Consider the following 22,123-nt stretch of genomic DNA (forward strand, 5'->3'; position numbering starts at 1 on the left):
AGACATTAAGATATGACGGGGCGGGTCTAAGAAGAGAGAGAGAGAGACATTAAGATATGACGGGGCAGGTCTAAGAAGAGAGAGAGAGAGACATTAAGATATGACAGGGGCGGGTCTAAGAAGAGAGAGAGAGAGACATTAAGATATGACGGGGCGGGTCTAAGAAGAGAGAGAGAGAGACATTAAGATATGACGGGGCAGGTCTAAGAAGAGAGAGAGAGACATTAAGATATGACGGGGCGGGTCTAAGAAGAGAGAGAGAGACATTAAGATATGACGGGGACATTCTAAAGGTTTCTACTGTTAAGTATTAATATATGATTATGTTTTATTTTTAATGCAACTGTCTGATGCTATTGCGTAAAAACTACAACAAAAACCACAACTTTTTTGTTTTATTTCTTTATTTTTCTTTATTTTATAAATCATGTTTTGCCTGGACCAAAACCAAAATGTATGTATTTATTAATAATGAAATAACTATTTATTTTAAGATAAGATAAGATATTCAGGCATCATAGTAGCATGGGGGAACAGGTATGGACAGGGAAATAGAAGAAATACATAAATATAGGCAATACAATTGAATCTGAATATAAAAATATGAGAAACATAAACAGTGTAAACAATATAATTAACTCTGAATATAAAAATATGAGAAACATAAGCAGTGTAAACAATATAATTAACTCTGAATATAAAAATATGAGAAACATAAACAGTGTAAACAATATAATTAACTCTGAATATAAAAATATGAGAAACATAAGCAGTGTAAACAATATAATTAACTCTGAATATAAAAATATGAGAAACATAAGCAGTGTAAACAATATAATTAACTCTGAATATAAAAATATGAGGGAAAAGAATCAAATCTTTTTCACATCCTGAAGATTTAGCCACTTGTGTCTGTTAGTGTTGTGTGACTGTGCGTGCGTGCGTACCTTCCACCACAGCGAGCCAGGCTGAGTGATAGGAGATCCCGATAGAGTTCCCTGCCAGGCAGGTGTACTCCCCAACATCCTCCATAGTCACGTTCTTCAGAGTCAAGACCTCCATCTCCTTGTCTGTTGTGTTCAGTCCAGCAGTCTGAGACACGAGAGATAGTGAGGTGTGAGTTATGCACGAGGCAGCTTCAGTGCAATCATACAGTATCTTGTAGCGATGCACTGATCCAACTTTTTCAGTCCCGATACAGATACCCTGGGCTTTGGGTACCGGACGATACCGACGTGTACCGACCCGTCACTTTTAATGAACAGTATAGACTTGGACCGTCATTCTGGGGTTATTGGATAAAAAAGTTTCGCGATATAATACTTTTTCTCCATTAGAGAGAGTTAACAGATCAACAGAGTATGGGTATCGGTGTACACTGCGTATGGACGACTATGGAAATGACATGAGCATGTGCGTACTAGGGCTGACCTCGACTAGTCCAATAGTCTACTAATCGATCGAAAGGAGCCGTAGTCGACTGCCAACATTAGTCGAATGCAAAAAATATATATAAAAGAAATTAAATTTATTATTATTATAATTTTCCTTTTTTATCATTCTTTCCAAAAGCAAAGAGGCCTAGAAGTGTGGCTAACGCTAATGGCGCGCATACCAGCGAGGCTAACTGCCTAAGAAAACGGGCACAGAGGCACTGAAAGAGGATTTCACCCATCTAATGAACACACTAGACTAGACAAATATCAAGATGTATCCATCAGTGGACCAATTGCATGCTTTTGCAGAGGACAAGAAGCCTTCAGTCGACTCCTTCAGACATTAACCCTTTCACCGCCGCACTACCAAACGGTTAACCCTTTCACTGCCACACGGCAGCCGGTTAACCCTTTCACTGACCGTCGGTTGTGTGATGATAGTAAAGGGTTAACCTTCTGTCGCGTGGCAGTGAAAGGGTTAAGCAACCCCCACAGCCCAAATGGAATGATTTTATTTATTTTTTTAAAGTCAATCAAAGTCGATTCATACAAATCCTTAGTCGGGGACAGCAGGCCTAGTGCGTACCTTCAGCACGCGGACGTATGGATGTCCATCCGGACCCACTCTGCTGCCGTTGACACTGATGTGCTTGAGCCACTGGATGTGCGGCTGGGGGTCGCTGAACACGCGGCACACAAACTCCACGCTGCTGCCCACCACCGCCGTGCGGTTGGCCGGGAGACCCGCCTGTAGGATGGGCCTGTGTGGAGAACGTTCTGGAAGACGGAAAAGGAAAAGCAGGTGTGTAAGGAATGAGTGGCGACACGTAACGCACCACACAAACAACTCCGGTTAACCCTTTTACTGCGACAATACAGAAGGTTAACCCTTTTACTGCGACAATACAGAAGGTTAACCCTTTTACTGAGACAATACAGAAGGTTAACCCTTTCACTGCTACAATACAGAAGGTTAACCCTTTCACTGCGACAATACAGAAGGTTAACCCTTTCACTGCCACACTACATGATGTTAACCCTTTTACTGCGACAATACGGAAGGTTAACCCTTTTACTGCGACAATACAGAAGGTTAACCCTTTCACTGTGACAATACAGAAGGTTAACCCTTTCACTGTGACAATACAGAAGGTTAACCCTTTACTGCGACACTACAGAATGTTAACCCTTTTACTGCGACAATACAGAAGGTTAACCCTTTCACTGCGACAATACGGAAGGTTAACCCTTTCACTGCGACAATACAGAAGGTTAACCCTTTCACTGCGACAATACAGAAGGTTAACCCTTTTACTGCGACAATACAGAAGGTTAACCCTTTCACTGCCACACTACATGATGTTAACCCTTTCACTACCACACTACAGAAGGTTAACCCTTTCAAACCTTGTGTAGTGTGGTAGTGAAATGTTAACCGTCTGTAGTGTGGTAGTGAAAGGTTAACCTTCTGTAGTGTGGTAGTGAAAGGTTAACCTTCTGTAGTGTGGTAGTGAAAGGGTTAACCTTCTGTAGTGTGGTAGTGAAAGGTTAACCTTCTGTAGTGTGGTAGTGAAAGGGTTAACCGTCTGTAGTGTGGTAGTGAAAAGGTTAAGATGTGTTGGTGAAGACGTACCGACTACGTCCAGCTGGTACGTGTGTTTGATGCTGCCGTACTCGTTCTCCACCACGCAGGTGTAGTTTCCTTTGTCAGATGGGACGACAGACTCCATTATCAACGTCCACATGTGGTCTCTGATCTGAAAGAGCGGAAATGCATTGAAAAAAACATTACATTTAGTTTCAAACCTTTATTTAAACTCGAAAGGCAACCGAGGTTTCCCTCATTTACAGTTACGTCGAGTGTACAGTACATACAGAAGCACCAAAAGCATATAGAATCACACAGCATATAAAATCATAACAATAAGACGAGGCAAAAAGCAAGGATAACAAATAAATTAAAACACATACAATTTGATTGACAAAGGTTGGAAATCAAGGTTTTAAACTCAACAGAGGGGGGGATCTCAAGCTTTAAGGACCATGAGAGAAGATATTGGAAAATGGTTGTAATTCCATTGTTTTGGGTGTTCCACAAGGGTGAACACTGGGACCCCTGAAGTTCTTTCTACTCTAATCTACTCAACTTTCATGGTGCATATATATTATACCAGATTGTTATTAAAGTTATACTATACAACATTTGGCCACTATATGGTATAAAGGTGGCGCTGGTAAGCAAAGTAGGGGAAAACAGGTCCTCAAAAGAGTGTGCTGAGGGCCTATAAGCAACACTGTACTTTACATTGTTTGGTCGATACTCCTCCCTCCAAAACCAATAAGCTAACATGTCAATCAAAGGAGGCGGTTACAAACTAGTAAAGCTGAAATGAAAAATGAAAACATATGTAATCAATGAAGGCCAAAAACTAAAAACTAAACATTTTAAAATGGACATTGCAAAGGTTTTACAAGGTAAGACATTTATTCTGCTTGTAGATTAGGGAACATGAATGAAAATGTTCGCCTTGGAAACTTTGTAAATGTTCAATCAAACAGCATAATTGCTTTGCTTGTTTATTACTTTAGAAACAGGAACCCACCTTGAAGCCACCGATCCGCTGGTCCTTCCTGAACTCTTTGCTGTTCTTGTACCAGCGCAGGGTGGGGACCGGGTTCCCCGTCGCCTGGCACCGGAACTTAACGGTCTTACTGGCGGGAACAGCGTGTAGCCTCTTCTCCATCTTGTCTGGCATCACCCACTGAGGAGCCAGAGCTAATCAGGGGAAATGAGACAGCAGCAGGAGAGATTACAATACATGCTGCTTACATGACAAAAGTATAGTATATGGACAGAGAGGGGGGGAGTGGGATTAGGGGTCATGACAAAAGTATAATATATGAGAGAGAAAGAGAATGGACAGAGAATGAAAGAAAGTCAGAGAGAGAGAATGAAAGAAAGACACAGAGAGAGGGAGAGAGAGAGAAAGAATGAATGAATAAAATAAAGACAGAGAGAGGGAGAATGAATGAAAGACAGAAAGATAATGAATGAATAAAAGAAAGACAGAGAGGGAGGGAGAATGAATGAAAGACAGGAGAGAGAGAGAGAGCGAGAGAGAGAGAGAGAGAGAGAGAGAATGAATAAAAGAAAGACAGATAGGGAGAATGAAAGAAAGAAAGACAGAGAGAGAGAGAGAGAGAGAGAGAGAGAGAGAGAGAGAGAGAGAGAGAGAGAGAGAGAGAGAGAGAGAGAGAGAAAGAGAGAATAAAAGAAAGACAGATATGGAGAGTGAAAGAAAGACAGAGAGAGAGGGAGAGAGAGAATGAATAAAAGAAAGACAGAGAGAGGGAGAATGAAAGAAAGAGAGAGAGAGAAAGACAGAGAGAGAGAGAGAGAGAGAGAGAGAGAGAGAGAGAGAGAGAGAGAGAGAGAGAGAGAGAGAGAGAGAGAGAGAGAGAGAAAGAAAGAAAGAGAGAGAAAGAGAGAGAAATGCAGAGAGAAAGACAGAGAGAGGGAGGGAGAATGAAAGAAAGACAGAGAGAGAGAGAGAAAAAGGGAAGGTGGTATTAGGGGTTGGTTAGGGGCTTACGTTGTAGCTTTTCATTGCTAGTTGATAGTTCATTTGACAGTTTATTTTCCTCTGAGGATGACTCATCGTCATCTTCGTCTTCTGACGACTTGAGGGTATCAGCTGAAAAAAATTATAGAAGGAAGAAAACGCTCAGGAGCTGTCCCAAATAACTGTGTGTGTGTGTGTGTGTGTGTGTGTGTGTGTGTGTGTCTGTGTGCGTAAACAGGAAGGGCCAAAGCGAGGCATCTCACTGGGGGTCTGGGATGCTCCTGCTGAGACACGATGAAAAAAGCCAAGCAGATTAACCTCCGACCCCTCACCCCTGGCTCATTGACAAGAGGTCGGCGTGAATCACGCTTTGAGCTCCCTGCCCGCTAACCCGGCAGACAGGAGCTGTCGCCAGCGCACAGCGCTACACCCAACCACTTCCTCCACTTCAGAGACCTCCTCCCTCTCGGCCCCAGCCATTAAAGGCTCACTAAACACTCAAACAAACACAGCAGCGATCCCTCCGGCCTCATCCTGCTTAACCCTGAGCTACTTAGGAACAAAGAGAGGGGCACAATGCACCTCACCTTCCCCCGACGCGCAAAACAGAGTTCTGTGAGACGCCATCTCACAGCAGAACAAACCGATGGCCAAAGAGAAAAACATCCAATCTGAAAGATTGACTAAAAAAGAGACAAAAAATGTGTTGTTTTCTTGCAGAATGAAATTTGTTTTAAGGATACCCAATACAACACACTGTTTTTGGACTATATTACTATATTATGTGTTAACACCCGGTATTAGTGCCTCGCAAAGTGCAGATTTGAGATTTTTTTACCCCCACTTTTTTTTTTTTATTATTATGCAGATAGGAGGTTTTGCTCTTCGCCCATCGAAATGCTGTTCTAATGAGAAAGCGTTGGGGCTACGAACACACATACAGAGTCAGGGGTATCTGCTGGAGTTTGAGGCGTGCGTTTCACAGCAGCCCTAATGGGGTCTGGTGGGGAGCGTTCTTTGTAAAATCCACACATGTTTAACTACGGAGGGGCTGGATGGTTAAGATGCCATCCATGTTTCTCCATTAGAGATTGGAGTTTCAAGTTTCAAGATCAAGTTTGTTTATTATTTGTCAGAACAAAAATACAGAATACTTTTATAATGAAATGCTTGTTTCTGTATGAGCCCCTGAGAGTGTGCTACATACAGTAAAAAGAAAGTAAGTTAAAAAAAATTAAGAAGTAAGTAAAAAGTAGGTAAAGTCAACATATATACAATACAGAGTAAAATGAGTAACAGTGAGGTAGAATGCAGAGGTACAAAACTTGGGGTAGGGTGCAAATGAGGTATGAATGTGGTGCAAATCTCTTTGATAATAGATAAATATAAAGTGTGTTAAAGTGTCTAAAGTGAGGGGTAAGGTGAGTGTTTGTTTAAAGTGAGTGTGTATACATGTGGATGTGTCTGTGCAGTGTGTGTAGCTGATGGGTTGTGTTACATAGTGTCATTGAGCATCCTGATGGCTGGGGATAGAAGCTCTTCTATCCGAGGCGCGCTTCTACCGTACGACGTGCAAAAGTACAGAAAACCACGTGGCCTTGCCTCAATTCTCACCGTGTTATTCTCACCGTGTTACCAGTGGTGGAAGAAGTAAGCAGTTCCTTTACTTAAGTAAAAGTAGAAATACCCAAATAAAATGGCACTCCGGTAAAAGTGAAAGTCCTTCATTCAAATTCTACTTAGGTAAAAGTAGAGAAGTATTTGCTGTTAAATGTACTTAAGTATCTAAAGTAAAAGTATGCATTATTGCATTCTGCATGACCTTTGTGTATTCCAGTGCTTGGGAGCGTTCAATCCTCGATCCATTGACCTCTAATGTTAAAGTGGTATGTGGTCCACTTATGCTGCTCTGATTAAAGGCTCTGTTAAAGTGGTAAAGTATGTGGTCCAGTTATGCTGCTCTGATTAAAGGCTCTGTTAAAGTGGTAAAGTATGTGGTCCAGTTATGCTGCTCTGATTAAAGGCTCTGTTAAAGTGGTAAAGTATGTGGTCCAGTTATGCTGCTCTGATTAAAGGCTCTGTTAAAGTGGTAAAGTATGTGGTCCAGTTATGCTGCTCTGATTAAAGGCTCTGTTAAAGTGGTAAAGTATGTGGTCCAGTTATGCTGCTCTGATTAAAGGCTCTGTTAAAGTGGTAAAGTATGTGGTCCAGTTATGCTGCTCTGATTAAAGGCTCTGTTAAAGTGGTAAAGTATGTGGTCCACTTATGCTGCTCTGATTACGTCCTCTTGAAGTTGTCAGGCTTCAAATGTGAAAGTATATAATCTTCATACAGTTTTTCCACGCTTTCTATGCAAAAATCTTTTTCTTCAAAGTAACTAGTAACTGATGGGTTCAGATAAATGTAGTGGAGTAAAAAGTACAATGTTCCCTAAAAGTTAAATACTCACGTAAAGTGTACAAGTAGCTCGAAATTGTACATCAAGTACAGTACAATAATACTTTCCACCACTGCATGTTAACCCTTTCACTGTCGCACTACCAAACGGTTAACCCTTTCACTGCCACACAACAGCAGGTTAACCGTCGGTAGTGTGATAGTAAAGGGTTAACCTTCTGTAGTGTGGCAGTGAAAGGGTTAAGGTGGGAAAGAGGGACACGATGCAATGCAACAGCACCCACCCCACCTACGGCGACACAGAAACACAAAGAAAGAAAGAAACACCGTCTCGCAGGAAGAACAAACGCTGTTCCGATAGGAAAGTACACCGGGGTACGGACACAGAAATATCGGCTTGTGTTTCTACAGCAACTTTAGTGGTGGGGTCTAGCGGGGGGGGGGAGCATTCTTTGTAAAAATCCACACATGTTTAACTACGGAGGGGCTTGTGGGGATTAAACCCAGTCAAAGAAACCGGAGGAGAGTGGAGGGAGGGAGGGATGGATGGGGGGAGGAAGGGAGGGAGGGAAGTGGTTGGAATTCAAAGAGGCGAACCTTCATTTGAAAGAATAGGACTGAAGCGAGGAGGGAAATTGAAAGCAGGCTTTGTTTATGGGAGAGAGAGAGAGGGGGGGGGAGAGAGAGAGAGAAGGATAACTTACATTTCATGTGTTTTTGACCGAGAGAAAAACAAGAATTTATGGCCTCAAAAACAACAGTATGCAGCTCGCTCAGCTGGAATCCAGATGGTTGGAGCAGAAAAGTGCACATAGACGCACGCACGCACACACACACACATACATACAGAAGAAATAGCTAATTGAACGCTTTCTGAAAAGAGCTGCTTGTATTATTTCTGCTGAGTTGATTACCCACAGCGTCCAGAACCAACCGCTGTGTGTGTCCAGACCCTCCAGAACTAGAGATGTTCCGATACAATTTTTTCCTTCCCGATCCGATTCCAATACTTAAGCTTTGGGTATCGGCCGATACCGATACTGATCTGATACCAGTGCATACATTTTTTTTTCTTTTTACAGCTACAGATACTGTTTTATATATACTGTTTTTTAGTAATAACTAGAAAGTAATGGTATTTATTCAACAACAGGTGATTGTATAGATTAGTATTAGTATCATTAATTGACAACTATGTTCAATGAGTTCACCCACGGAACGGTTGTTGGGACATTGGATCCGCAATCCGCAGATTTTCACATTGACATTTGATAACGTTAGTCAGCTAACGCTAGTCAGTAGCTACTTGACTTAAATACGATTCACCGTGGGTGCATTATTGTTGATAGACAGCCAGTGTCAGGTCCTGGAGAAAAGACAGGCGATCATCTGATTTGATGTAACGTTAAAGCAGATGTTGTTCCAACTAGCTAGCTTTTCAGCTGTTAATGCTACAGTATAATAACACCAGCAAGCGAAACACATCCGAGCTCCCCGTCACACCGCTCTGTACAGTCGGGACAATGGAATTTAAGAAAGTATCTGCTGTTAAAATGACTAACAGCATCACACTTTAATTCACGGTCGATTAAAAACACGTTCATTTTATAATCCTCACTCTCCGCAGGAGATAAATGACGTCATATGGTATCGGAGTGCAGAATTAGAGGGTACTCGCCGATACAGATACCAGCATTTTAGGCAGTATCGGAGGCATTTCTGATACTGGTATCGGAACTCTATCCAGAACCGTGTGTGTGTCAGCCCAACACCCTCCAGAACCAGAACCGTGTGTGTGTTCAGCAGCCCGACACCCGGCTCCAGAATCGCGTCTGTCTCTGTGCGCCAGGAGTCTGGACAGACAGGATATCCAGAACCCCAGCCGGCGGCTCGAGACGCCAAACTGCGGCTTCGCCATGAAAAACCACTTAATAACTACTCAAAACCCTTCTCAGATGCTTCAAAGCGACCGACCGACGACCAAAATAAACCAAAAACTTCACTTTCTTTATTCGGCGAATTTGTTCATCGCGGATCGGTTTTATAGAACCTTTTTTTTTTTATAGGAGCCGTTGTCCTCCACGCAGTGTTAACACGCACGGCTGTCTGGCGAGGCGGCTCCTGGGGGACGCTGTGGAGATGTCATGGCGGCGGGGGCTGCAGCGCCGTGAGCCCCCCCCCCCCCCACCCCCCGAGACAAGAGACAGGAGGGGGCCACACACACCAAACCCTCGACACGCTCAGAGGGGCTAATGCACTCCAGCAATGCCTTTTAACTTTACATCAAACTGTCGAGAGGCAGAGGGACACGCTGAACAGACACGCACAGACGTGCATGTGCTTCCACTCACACACACACACACACACACACACACACACACACACACACACACACACACACACCACTTTATCACAGCAGATTCAGAGGCCTCAACCTGAAGCGAGTATGGATCCAATCGATAACTTTTATGGAACATTAGAGACTCTGGAACATTAGTTTGGGGCCGTTGGGGCAGAAATGGTTAAGATGTCGTTGTCCGTTTTTCTCCGTTAAGAGAGTAAACGCGCTTCTTCTACAGTTTGTGCAGAAAACCACGTCGCTTTGCTTTGATTCTCGACATGTGACTCTTTTTATTCTTCGTATTTTGCGTTTACCTCTCAAACCCTGCCCTGTCTTTTCTCCATTCTCCAAACGGCAAGACAAAAGGTCAGAGGAAAGCAACAGTTGTGATTGGAGGATCAAGAAAAGAGGGCAGAGTTTGAGATTTAGCTAATTGAGCAAATTATCCTATACCAGTACCAATGTTGTTGCCTGGTAAGGCATAACAAAAAATATTGTTTGTTTCCTGTTGGTTGTCAGTTAAGGCCATGGGTAGGTAGGGAATTTATTTTATTACATTTTTTATTCTATTCTTTCCCACGGCGACTATGGATAGGGAATTTCTTTATTTAATTAAAATGTTCACAACAACATGGATGCATGTACTCTGCCAGCATGTTTAATATCCATAATACTAAAGGTTTGACTAAGATTTTTTTTTAAACTCATAAAATATATTGGGTCGCACCTAAATCGGCAGGGTCGGTCGGCAACCGGAAACCATTATTTTTTTAGGCCTAACAGCCCCAATAATCCAAAACTAGTATTGGCGTCAGCGGATGACCTATGACCTAACCACAGAGCTGTGTGGTTCCGCCGTGGGTCTCTTACTTGTGTCTGTGTCGTCTGTGGCCGGTCTGGACTGGGTCAGCGGGACCTGGACGAGTAGAACCAGTAGGAACCAGACCAGCAGCAGAGAGTAGCGGGGGAAGAACATTCTGGCACAGGAGGAGGAGGGGGTTGTTTTCCGGGATCAGCTCACTTGTACCATCCAGACTGGGGTTTTACACTGCAATAGACAGACAGAGAGAAGAGGTTTTCATTGGGAGGTCATTTACACAACAGCATGTCTCTCCATAATAAACCCGCCGCCACAAGGCTAAACAAACGTCCCACACTGCGTTATTTTTCACACTCACATTCTACTGGGTCAGAAACGACGGTTGCCTATGTTATTGCTCAACGGGCCCAGGCTGTAAATAAAGACCTTGTTTACACTAACCCAGTGTTTCTCAAAGGGGGGGGCGCAGAGGCATGACAGCGGGGGCCTTGAGATTTATTTAAAAAATAAATAATAATAATTGGATTACAGAAAATTATCACTAAAGTGCTATCTGTTGCAGCTGCACTGTTCTCCATGAAAATACCATTTCTCAAAATCTGAAAATCATTATTTAATAAAACACAGAAAAGGATCACCAAGTTACTCTGGATAAAAAAAACTTTACAGACAACATTGAGACAAAGCTTCCTGACACATCTCCATCCAAACTCTTGGAAGAACTCATTGAAATCTCATCTGATACCACCTGGAGAGCTAGTTTCAGAGTGTGGTGCTGAGTACCAAGTATCTCATCTCATGGCCCACCAAGTATCTCATGATGCAGCAGTTAAGGTGTTGATACCATTCAGCACCACATACAGTATCTGTGTGAAGCTGGCTTTTCATCCATGACAGCTCTGAAAACAAAATATAGGGCCAATTTGAAAGGTCACGATATTGGTGTTATTTCAATAAATTTAAACATGGCCCATTTCATGACTATTTTGTTGGGGCGAGGCGGGGGGGGGGGGGGGGGGGCAAAATATTTTGGTCCGCCAAAGGGGGGCCTGAGAGAAAAAGTTTGAGAAGCACTGCACTAACCCCTCGTTAACACTTTGGACGTCAGACACGATGATAGTCGGGTTAACTCGTCGGCGCTTGGGCGACAAACCCGATTCAAAGTCGGGTTTTCATCGTTATTTCTTTTATTCGATATTTCCATTCATTACAGGCACACGGACATCTGGGTTAACATGGGGAATCATCCTGAGAATGCCCAAGTGCAATACCGGCCGCATCCACCCCGGTGGCAGTATCGAGCACATTATATCTTGGCCTGTGGGTCGATCAGAGGTCTCCGGTCAGATTTCTATTGGTCGGGCAAGGGGACCGGTTGTCCCAATCGGATTGAGAAGCGTGAATTGCTCCCGGTGCATGATGTGTGGCGGATTATGTTGGCGACGCGATCGACACCAATACTGGGACTCGCAATCAGATAATTGGAATATTCTTTTTGGGGTACAACTACATCCTAGTGAAGGTAAGGCCTATTATGGTATCAATCCTGCTGTGATCCAACCATGATTTCACTTCTATCACAATATATGTGTGTATTTTACTCCACAACGTGTGCCGTTGGTGACGATCAAAGCATCAAAAAACTACCCACCCCCCCACCCGTTCATGCATTCATGATGAAACATAATACCGATAATATAGATGTGATTTCAAAGTAGTAGCGTGTACAGGTGAGAAATGGCAATGTTTTTTGTGAATTGCATGTATTGGCTGCATAGCATAATTTTCTGGGATTAGACAGGATTATTAAAAAACTATAGTCATATTCACCACGGTATAGAACGGGAATATATGGATGAAAAAATAATTTCTTTAACACATATTGAACGAGTCGATGTCAAATGGGCCATAGTATTGTATCCATAGCTATAGTTATAGCCCTGCAAAAACTGCCATGTATTCCTATATTTTAGAGTGTCGCGCTTTTAACAACACATCACGCATATCAAAGTGTTAATGGAGGTCAGACATCCGGTAGAAAATGTTTGGACTAGTATTGAAAAGACATGGGTCCTCTTCTTATTCAATAAAGTACGTGGGAAAGTTGTTTCCAAAATATCTGGCAGAGAATATTTATACTGTATTATTAGGGCTGTCAATATTAACACGTGTTAGTTCTGGCGATCAATTGGACCCTTAAGGCCTAACAAAAATAATGGTTGGTTTCAGGTTGCCGACCGACCCTGCCGATTTAGGTGCGACCCAATATATTTTATGAGTTTTTAAAAAAAATTATATATTAAAAAAAAAAAAATCTGTTTTTTTTTTTTTTTTTTTTTTTTATAGAATAAAGTTTCATAGAAATCTTAGTCAAACATTTAGTATTATGGATATTAAACATGCTGGCAGAGTACATGCATCCATGTTGTTGTGAACATTTTAACCCTTTCACTGCCACACGACAGCCGGTTAACCCTTTCACTGTGACAATACAGAAGGTTAGCCCTTTACTATCACACAACCGACGGCGATGCTCCATCATTAGCATCATTAGCTCCGCATCCGCGGAGCTAATGATGCTAATGATGGAGCATCGCCGTCGGTTGTGTGATAGTAAAGGGCTAACCTTCTGTCGTGTGGCAGTGAAAGGGTTAATTAAATAAAGAAATTCCCTATCCATAGTCGCCGTGGGAAAGAATAAAAAAAAAAATAAAATAAAAAAAATTCCCTACCTACCCATGGCCAAACTGACAACCAACCTGAAACCAACTATTATTTTTGTTAGGCCCAGTGACCACACAGTGTGCCATGGTCTTCTGAACAGCAGGTTTAACATTTTGCATATCGCTGCTGTCGGGACAAAACCTCATAACTCCAAAAACCCAACTTTTCAGCAGATGAAAAAAAACTAACACAGATTTGAGGGTGAATAGAGTTAGGAGGTTTAGACAGATGATCGGTTTAATGCTTTCCCATTGTTTAAACTTTGTAAAACCCACACACACATATGGAGGATGATCTACGGAGTTGATTTATATAATTAAATATTTTTATTTTAAATGGAGTTATGAGGTTTTGTCCCGACAGCAGCTATATTTATGTATTTAATAAAACAAAGTTGTACACGACGTGCTGCGGTCCTTCCGCCATCTGAAGCCACGTGTTTGAAGTAGCTAACAGGTAATGAAAGACACATCTGTTGTTCTATGAAAACTGCAATACAGGAATTTTTATATTTCAAAATACATATAATAAAATAAATTACGAAAGTTGAGGTCAAGTAGTCTGACGAGTCATACACACGTAGTATCACCCACACTCGGTCATACTACTGCTGTGATACTGCTACTTTACTACTCTATATACTGCAATACGAGGAGTTTGGTCAACACTGGGATATCTAATAGGAGACATTGTGAATCGAATAGGAGACATTGTGGATCTAAAGATGGTGTAAATCTAATAGGAGACACCGTGAATGCAATAGGAGACGGTGTGAATCTAATAGGAGACAGCGTAGTCTTTTCTCAGTGTAGTGTAACACTTACATAGTGTCCCATGATTTACTACTGAAGGCTACATAAAGAGGAGGAGCAGATTCTAAACTCAAGACCAAATAGTAATGGACTGTGTTTTAATATATAGACCTCTTTTTTGGGGGGTCTGCTGGTCAGGCAGAGTGCTTTGCGACTGTGTCTTACGCTCATCACCATTCACTCTCTCACACACACACACACACACACACCAACCGACTCATTGGGGGCAGTTAGGGGTTAAGTGTCTTGCTCGAGGACACTAAAGACATGAAGTCGAGGAGAAGCCTGAATCCAACCGGGAACCTTCAGATGACCGGACCGCTCTCTAGCTCCTGAGCCACCGTCGCCTCACTAGACTAGACCTTAAAGCAACAATGTATAGTTTTTATATTAATTCATCAAGTTCTGGAGTGTTTACAGAACAAAAGAGACCACAGGCACTTCGTCAACACAAGACCTTTCCGGGAAGAATTCTGTTGCTAGGGGAACTGCGGCCCCTGTTTATTTCCTTACTGTATTAACAAACATTGCGACGGCCTGAAATGGTCTGGTGAGGTCGTCAGCCTTCTTGTGACACGAGATGTACCACTACAGCCTAAACAAGATGTGGTCGGTTCTTTGCACACAGAACGTGGCATATTGCAACAACATGCAACAATGGAAAACAAAATGTGCTGCCACCTCAGCCACCAAGAGACCAGGGATTAGCTCTCCAGATAAAAATAAAGCATACAGATGCTGCAGCTAGCAAAGATGCTAATAGCATCTATAATCTGTACATATTCCTTACCTAATCTTACTAGTTATACCGCTGACCAGTATGACTTACTACCATAATGTCTTCATACCTGCATCACTGTACATAATAATACTATAGCACTGTACATCTGATTAGCACAGTAGAACTCGTTCATACTCCAGTTTAATCACCTCTACATTGTATATTGATAGCACTTTACTGTTACATTTGCACTCTGGTTAGATGCTCCAAGTATCTTATTTTCGTTGTACTGTACAATAACAATACATTTGAATTATAATCTAATGATAATCCCTCAAATTAAAATAATCCCCAAGGTACTATTTTGTCCATATCGTTCAACCCTAATGACTGACCGGGGCGAGGAGGACGACCCCAGGGCTTTGTGTGACACACGCTGTGTGTTTCTCCTCGCAATTTGAAACCGGGAACGAGCCCTCCTGCTCTAAACATCCACCCCAGAGGTTAGCGCACCCTGTCCCCGACCCGCCTCCACCCTCCCAGGCTGCCCCCGCAGACACACTGCCTCCACCCTCCCAGGCTGCCCCCGCAGACACACTGCCTCCACCCTCCCAGGCTGCCCCCACAGACACACTGCCTCCACCCTCCCATGCTGCCCCCACAGACACCTCCACCCTCCCAGGCTAACCCCACAGACACACTGCCTCCACCCTCCCAGGCTGCCCCCGCAGACAAACTGCCTCCACCCTCCCAGGCTGCCCCCACAGACACACTGCCTCCACCCTCCCAGGCTAACCCCACAGACACCTCCACCCTCCCAGGCTAACCCCACAGACACCTCCACCCTCCCAGGCTGCCCCCACAGACACACTGCCTCCACCCTCCCAGGCTAACCCCACAGACACACTGCCTCCACCCTCCCAGGCTGCCCCCGCAGACACACTGCCTCCACCCTCCCAGGCTGCCCCCACAGACACCTCCACCCTCCCAGGCTGCCCCCACAGACACACTGCCTCCACCCTCCCAGGCTGCCCCACAGACACACTGCCTCCACCCTCCCAGGCTGCCCCCGCAGACACACTGCCTCCACCCTCCCAGGCTGCCCCCACAGACACACTGCCTCCACCCTCCCAGGCTGCCCCTGTAGACATCGTCCTCCTCTAGTCATTGTCCTCTGTGTCTTCCGTCTCACAGCCCCACTCCTCACACAGCCCAGCAGCTGTTACAGGGGGGGGGGGGGGGGGGGGGGGGGGGGGTGGACCTGTCTTTCAAAAACACACGCTCTCACACACATTAGCCATGTTTCACCCGTTTCAATGTAACAGGGCCCCAGCTAGCAAAGCAGATGTGCATCATGTGGATAAAAACGCTTGAGAAGGAACATCACCAACACAGAAAGATGTTCACCGACAAAGTCTTTCACCTGGTAGAAGAAGACGCCTTGTTCCGGACATGAATCCAAGTCATGGAAATCGCCAGCCAGGGTCTAATTAAACCATGTCGTGGCGAGTTTGGCACAGTGACTGACTAGCTTTGCCGTAAATTTGCCTAAAACATTAGATTTTCATTGGCTTCCTATTGTGATTCTGGGTGAGGTGGAATACAAAATACAGTGCATAAACCTCATAGTTTACCATTTTGTGTGATATATATATGGCATCATGTCACTGTAGCGTAAGATTTTAGGGCTGAAAAGTAACCAGTAAATGCATCTCGGCTCTCTGTCTCTCTCAATTGCTTGCACCCCACAATCTGATAATCACCACCTAGTACCCTGGAGCTAATGTATAATGTATATGGGCCGCTACATTCTCATGTAAATGTTTATGTGTGTGTGTGTGTGTGGGGGGGGGGGGGGGTTGTTAGACATGATCCCCCTGAATCTTAAGGACATCTATGCACACAGACTACTTGGCACCTAGATTGAGATCCAGCATTACCTCACCTGCTACAGCAAATACCCATTTTAGTGTCAAACAAGTGCCAAACATAACAAATAGCACAACTGGTTTCACACGATGAAAGACACTCACACACTCACACACACAGACGCCCTTCTGGCCAGAGCACAGGGCACCATTTGCTCCCCGTCTCCCACAGTGTCTGTGTGAAAAGACTTTGAGGTGTGACCAGCAGACGTCTCTCTCTCCGCCACAAACAAATCCCCTCTGATGCTAGTATTTGCAGCCTGGGTAGTAGTAGTAGGGCAAAGAGTTTCAATTCCAGCCTGAAATCAGTGGGGGCGTGGATAAATAACGATACGGCGCGATATTGAGATCATTTATCGCTTTTTCCAATATCGTGATCTTTTTCACCGTACCATTTCCAGGCCTTAAAAGAAAGACTTTTGCTCGCCTTTATTTCCTGTTGACAAATGCTAATCTCTACGATTCAGATCGCAACAAAAACAAAAGAAAGTCAAACCCTTTTACTCAGACTTGTGTGTAATGAGGTGTTTCCTGTTTACTATGACTGTTTCCGATATGAAATCGCAATGTATTGCAGTGTTTATACAGTACTGCAAGTGCAATATATTGAATCGTCGTATTGTGACATATTATATCACATCGCCAGATTCCCGCCAATACACGGCCCGACTAGAGATGGACACGGAAACTTAAAAAGAATACGAATGCAAGGAGACGCTCTGTAACATCGTCCTGTCGTCCCGAGGAGACTCATAAACATGATGAATACTCGCTGGCCGGCAGACCGTGTACTTTCCTGCACTGGGACACTTAGGACATTACCGTAGGACAAGGACTGTAAGACCCGGCTCTAGCTACTAAAGGCCAGCCACACCGGAGCCATTTCATTATCAACCCTCTCCTTCAGTGACGGTGTGTGACTCGTCGTGTGTTTCTTCACGACCATGCATGTGTATCTGAGAGGGTGATGATGATGATGATGATGATGACATTGTGTTGTATGATGTGCATAACAACTGCTGCTGGGTTTATAAAGAGATCGATTAATGCCCTCCATTTACCCTCTCGCAACTAAATGATGCCGCCTGTAACTCAGACCCGCACTAACGTTTAGGAGTCTCTCTCTTAAATTAATGAGTCTGTGTGTGCAGGGATTTACGAGTTTTACGGCTCCGGGGCCACAGCCGCCGCCGTGTGTGACAGCTCCGCGCAGAGAGAGAGACGTCACGCCCGGCCGGCTCTTGTGTCACAACAGACATTACGGGGGGTGACCTTTCTGACGAGAGCCTCTTTGTCCTGCAGCGTCAGACCGACGGAGGCGGGCTAACTCACAACAAGGCAGCGGGTTCAGCTAGAGAAGAGAGAACACGTCGTACATGCAGCAATGTCACACACACAGAGGAGGCCAGCGGCATTCTAGAACAGAAAGTGGACATCTCGGATCTCACACGTTCAACAAAACATTCACTGAGAGAATATCTCCCTCTTCCTAGAGCCGTCCTCCTCGACCGAAGAAATCCTTTGTCGACCACTAGTCTAGAGACTTTGTCGACCACTAGTCTAGAGACTTTGTTGACTAATAGTTTAGAGACTTTGTCGACCACTAGTTTAGAGACTTTGTTGACTAATAGTTTAGAGACTTTGTCGACCACTTGTCAAGAGACATTGTCGACCACTAGTCAAGAGACATTGTCGACCACTAGTCTAGAGACTTTGTCGACCACTAGTCTAGAGACTTTGTCGACCACTAGTCTAGAGACTTTGTCGACCACTAGTCTAGAGACTTTGTCGACCACTAGTCTAGAGACTTTGTCGACCACTAGTCTAGAGACTTTGTCGACCACTAGTCTAGAGACTTTGTCGACCACTAGTCTAGAGACCTTGTCGACCACTAGTCTAGAGACTTTGTCGACCACTAGTCTAGAAACTTTGTCGACCACTAGTCTAGAGACTTTGTCGACCACTAGTCTAGAGACTTTGTCGACCACTAGTCTAGAGACTTTGTCGACCACTAGTCTAGAGACTTTGTCGACCACTAGTCTAGAGACTTTGTCGACTAATAGTTGAGACTTTGTTGACTAATAGTTTAGAGACTTTGTAGACTAATAGTTGAGACTTTGTTGACTAATAGTTTAGAGACTTTGTCGACCACTAGTCAAGAGACATTGTCGACCACTAGTCTAGAGACTTTGTCGACCACTAGTCTAGAGACTTTGTCGACCACTAGTCTAGAGACTTTGTCGACCACTAGTCTAGAGACTTTGTCGACCACTAGTCTAGAGACTTTGTCGACCACTAGTCTAGAGACTTTGTCGACCACTAGTCTAGAGACTTTGTCGACCACTAGTCTAGAGACTTTGTCGACCACTAGTCTAGAGACCTTGTCGACCACTAGTCTAGAGACTTTGTCGACCACTAGTCTAGAAACTTTGTCGACCACTAGTCTAGAGACTTTGTCGACCACTAGTCTAGAGACTTTGTCGACCACTAGTCTAGAGACTTTGTCGACCACTAGTCTAGAGACTTTGTCGACCACTAGTCTAGAGACTTTGTCGACTAATAGTTGAGACTTTGTTGACTAATAGTTTAGAGACTTTGTAGACTAATATTTGAGAGACTTTGTTGACTAATAGTTTAGAGACTTTTATTGACTAATAGTTTAGAGACTTTGTCGACTAATAGTTGAGAGACCTTGTCGACTAATAGTTGAGACTTTGTTGACTAATATTTGAGAGACTAATAGTTTAGAGACTTTGTCGACTAATAGTTTAGAGACTTTGTCGACTAATCGATTCGTTGATTTCTTCGGCAAATCTGTGAATTTCGACTTTCCCCACATGAATTTAAAGGTGTAAATTAAATTAAATTATTGAATTAAATCGGGCGCTTGCTCACCAGAGACGTGCTTCTCAAGCATCAAAACCGACTAACAGACTTTGCGCACGCCCAAGCGGACCGATCAATCAACTACGTGGGACGGAGCTCTACCTCCTCCTTCCCAAATCTCTCTCCCCGTTCCCTCAAATCTCTCCCCGCTATCCCATCACTCACCCCTCCCTCTCCAACAGATGCGACCTCTGTTAAACTTCCTTCCCGGAACCCCTCACCTACACACCAGATTCTGCAGCGAGTTGACAGACAGGCAGGCCGACAGCGGGCAGGCAGCCATCCCTGTTGGAACAGCTGTTCCAGTGACAGGCTGCTTCCAGGCTCGAACCCACGCCATGTGTGCCGTACCGTCCCGTCAGCCTGTGCTGGGAAACAGGCGAGGGCTGAGGAGGAGGAGGAACAGATGGATCGTGCGACTAACGTTTGGGAAAGCAGTGGAGCGTCGCTCTCCTGGAGGAGAAACTCACCGGGGGATGTGTTATCTTATACCAAGCACGGGAGGCGGGGAGCCTAGCAAAGGCAGGGGGGGGGGGTCTATGGAGGGGGAGAGCCAAGCAAAGGCAGGGGGGGTCTAGGGAGGGGGCAAGCAGAGGCAGGGGAGGGGGAGAGGGCAAGCAGAGGCAGGGGGGTCTAGGGAGGGGGAGAGGGCAAGCAGAGGCAGGGGGGGTCTAGGGAGGGGGAGAGGGCAAGCAGAGGCAGGGGGGGTCTAGGGAGGGGGAGAGGGCAAGCAGAGGCAGGGGAGGGGGAGAGGGCAAGCAGAGGCAGGGGGGGGTCTAGGGAGGGGGAGAGGGCAAGCAAAGGCAGGGGGGGGTCTAGGGAGGGGGAGAGGGCAAGCAGAGGCATGGGGGGGGGGGTCTAGGGAGGGGGATAGGGCAAGCAAAGGCAGGGGGGGGTCTAGGGAGGGGGAGAGGGCAAGCAGAGGCAGTCTAAGGGGGGGAGAGGGCAAGCAGAAGGGGTTCATCTTTCAATCGGACTTGGATATGGACCGTCACTGGCCAGAGGAATCCCACTACCCAGTACTCCCACTACCTGTTACTCCCACTACCTGTTACTCCCACTACCCGTTACTCCCACTACCTGTTACTCCCACTACCTGTTACTCCCACTACCCAGTACTCCCACTACCTGTTACTCCCACTACCTGTTACTCCCACTACCTGTTACTCCCACTACCCAGTACTCCCACTACCTGTTACTCCCACTACCTGTTACTCCCACGCCACTACCCAGTACTCCCACTACCTGTTACTCCCACTACCCGTTACTCCCACTACCTGTTACTCCCACTACCCGTTACTCCCACTACCTGTTACTCCCACTACCCAGTACTCCCACTACCTGTTACTCCCACGCCACTACCCAGTACTCCCACTACCTGTTACTCCCACTACCCGTTACTCCCACTACCCAGTACTCCCACTACCTGTTACTCCCACTACCTGTTACTCCCACTACCCAGTACTCCCACTACCTGTTACTCCCACTACCCAGTACTCCCACTACCTGTTACTCCCACTACCTGTTACTCCCACTACCCAGTACTCCCACTACCCAGTACTCCCACTACCTGTTACTCCCACTACCCAGTACTCCCACTACCCGTTACTCCCACTACCCGTTACTCCCACTACCCAGTACTCCCACTACCTGTTACTCCCACTACCCGTTACTCCCACTACCCAGTACTCCCACTACCTGTTACTCCCACTACCCAGTACTCCCACTACCTGTTACTCCCACTACCCAGTACTCCCACTACCCGTTACTCCCACTACCCAGTACTCCCACTACCCGTTACTCCCACTACCCGTTACTCCCACTACCCAGTACATACAAATCAGGCAGTACACACAACAGCTGGAAAATCCCTTAATGAAAACGAAATCTAAAACATGGGCGAATTGATTTCTAAATCGTCTCGGGTACAAGTGACAACCGTTCAGGGCTCATCACCACCAGAGGGGAACCCCCCCCCCCCCACGTTGTGGAAAGAGTGAGTCAGAAGTCCTCACATACTCATCACCACCATGATTTATAGCTGGAATATATTATTATACTATCAAATCACCGTGTGACAGTCAGAAAGAAACCCTGCCCAGAAAATGAAGTCTCATTACGCATGATGCCGCCGCCTGCTGGGAAATGACAGGGCTGCAAAGACAGCACCCCCCCATATCATACTGGAACCAGGAGTATGTTATGCTGTTATTAATAAAGTGCATGGTGGTAATAACACAGGAATAACGCATCTATACCCTCCAGAATAGGGGCGCACGGGCCACTAGCCTGGCATAGAAAAGGTAACCAATGATTACAAGTATCTGATAAGACTTTAGTTAGTTAGTCCATGCACATAAGTACAGACTACTTTTATATAAAATGCTTCTTTCTGTTTTGATCTAGCACAATCTCTGGAGCAAAACAGAAAGAAGCATTTTATGTCAAAGTATTCTGTACTTCTGTATGACAAAGAAACTTGAAACTAAACAGGC

At 44.9% G+C, this 22,123-nt stretch overlaps 1 protein-coding gene across 2 annotated transcripts in view; it reads right to left on the reverse strand.

The window, feature by feature from the left end:
- The window catches only part of fgfr1b (fibroblast growth factor receptor 1b), a 36,519-nt gene that overhangs the window by 13,629 nt on the left and 767 nt on the right, over positions 1-22,123 (reverse strand). The window contains exons 2-7 of one of the 2 annotated variants that reach the window (XM_084325229.1): positions 10,608-10,785; positions 5,030-5,131; positions 4,040-4,212; positions 3,070-3,193; positions 2,023-2,213; positions 948-1,092 (exon numbers count right to left, since the gene is read on the reverse strand). In XM_084325229.1, coding sequence (XP_084181355.1) covers positions 948-1,092; positions 2,023-2,213; positions 3,070-3,193; positions 4,040-4,212; positions 5,030-5,131; positions 10,608-10,713 — 841 coding nt within the window. In that variant the 5' untranslated portion in view covers positions 10,714-10,785. The remainder of the gene's footprint in view (positions 1-947; positions 1,093-2,022; positions 2,214-3,069; positions 3,194-4,039; positions 4,213-5,029; positions 5,132-10,607; positions 10,786-22,123) is intronic. The other variant, XM_084325230.1, reaches the window with a different exon arrangement.

This window comes from Notolepis coatsorum, assembly GCF_963971535.1.
Source record: "Notolepis coatsorum genome assembly, chromosome: 11".
Classification (NCBI taxonomy): Eukaryota; Metazoa; Chordata; class Actinopteri; order Aulopiformes; family Paralepididae; genus Notolepis; species Notolepis coatsorum.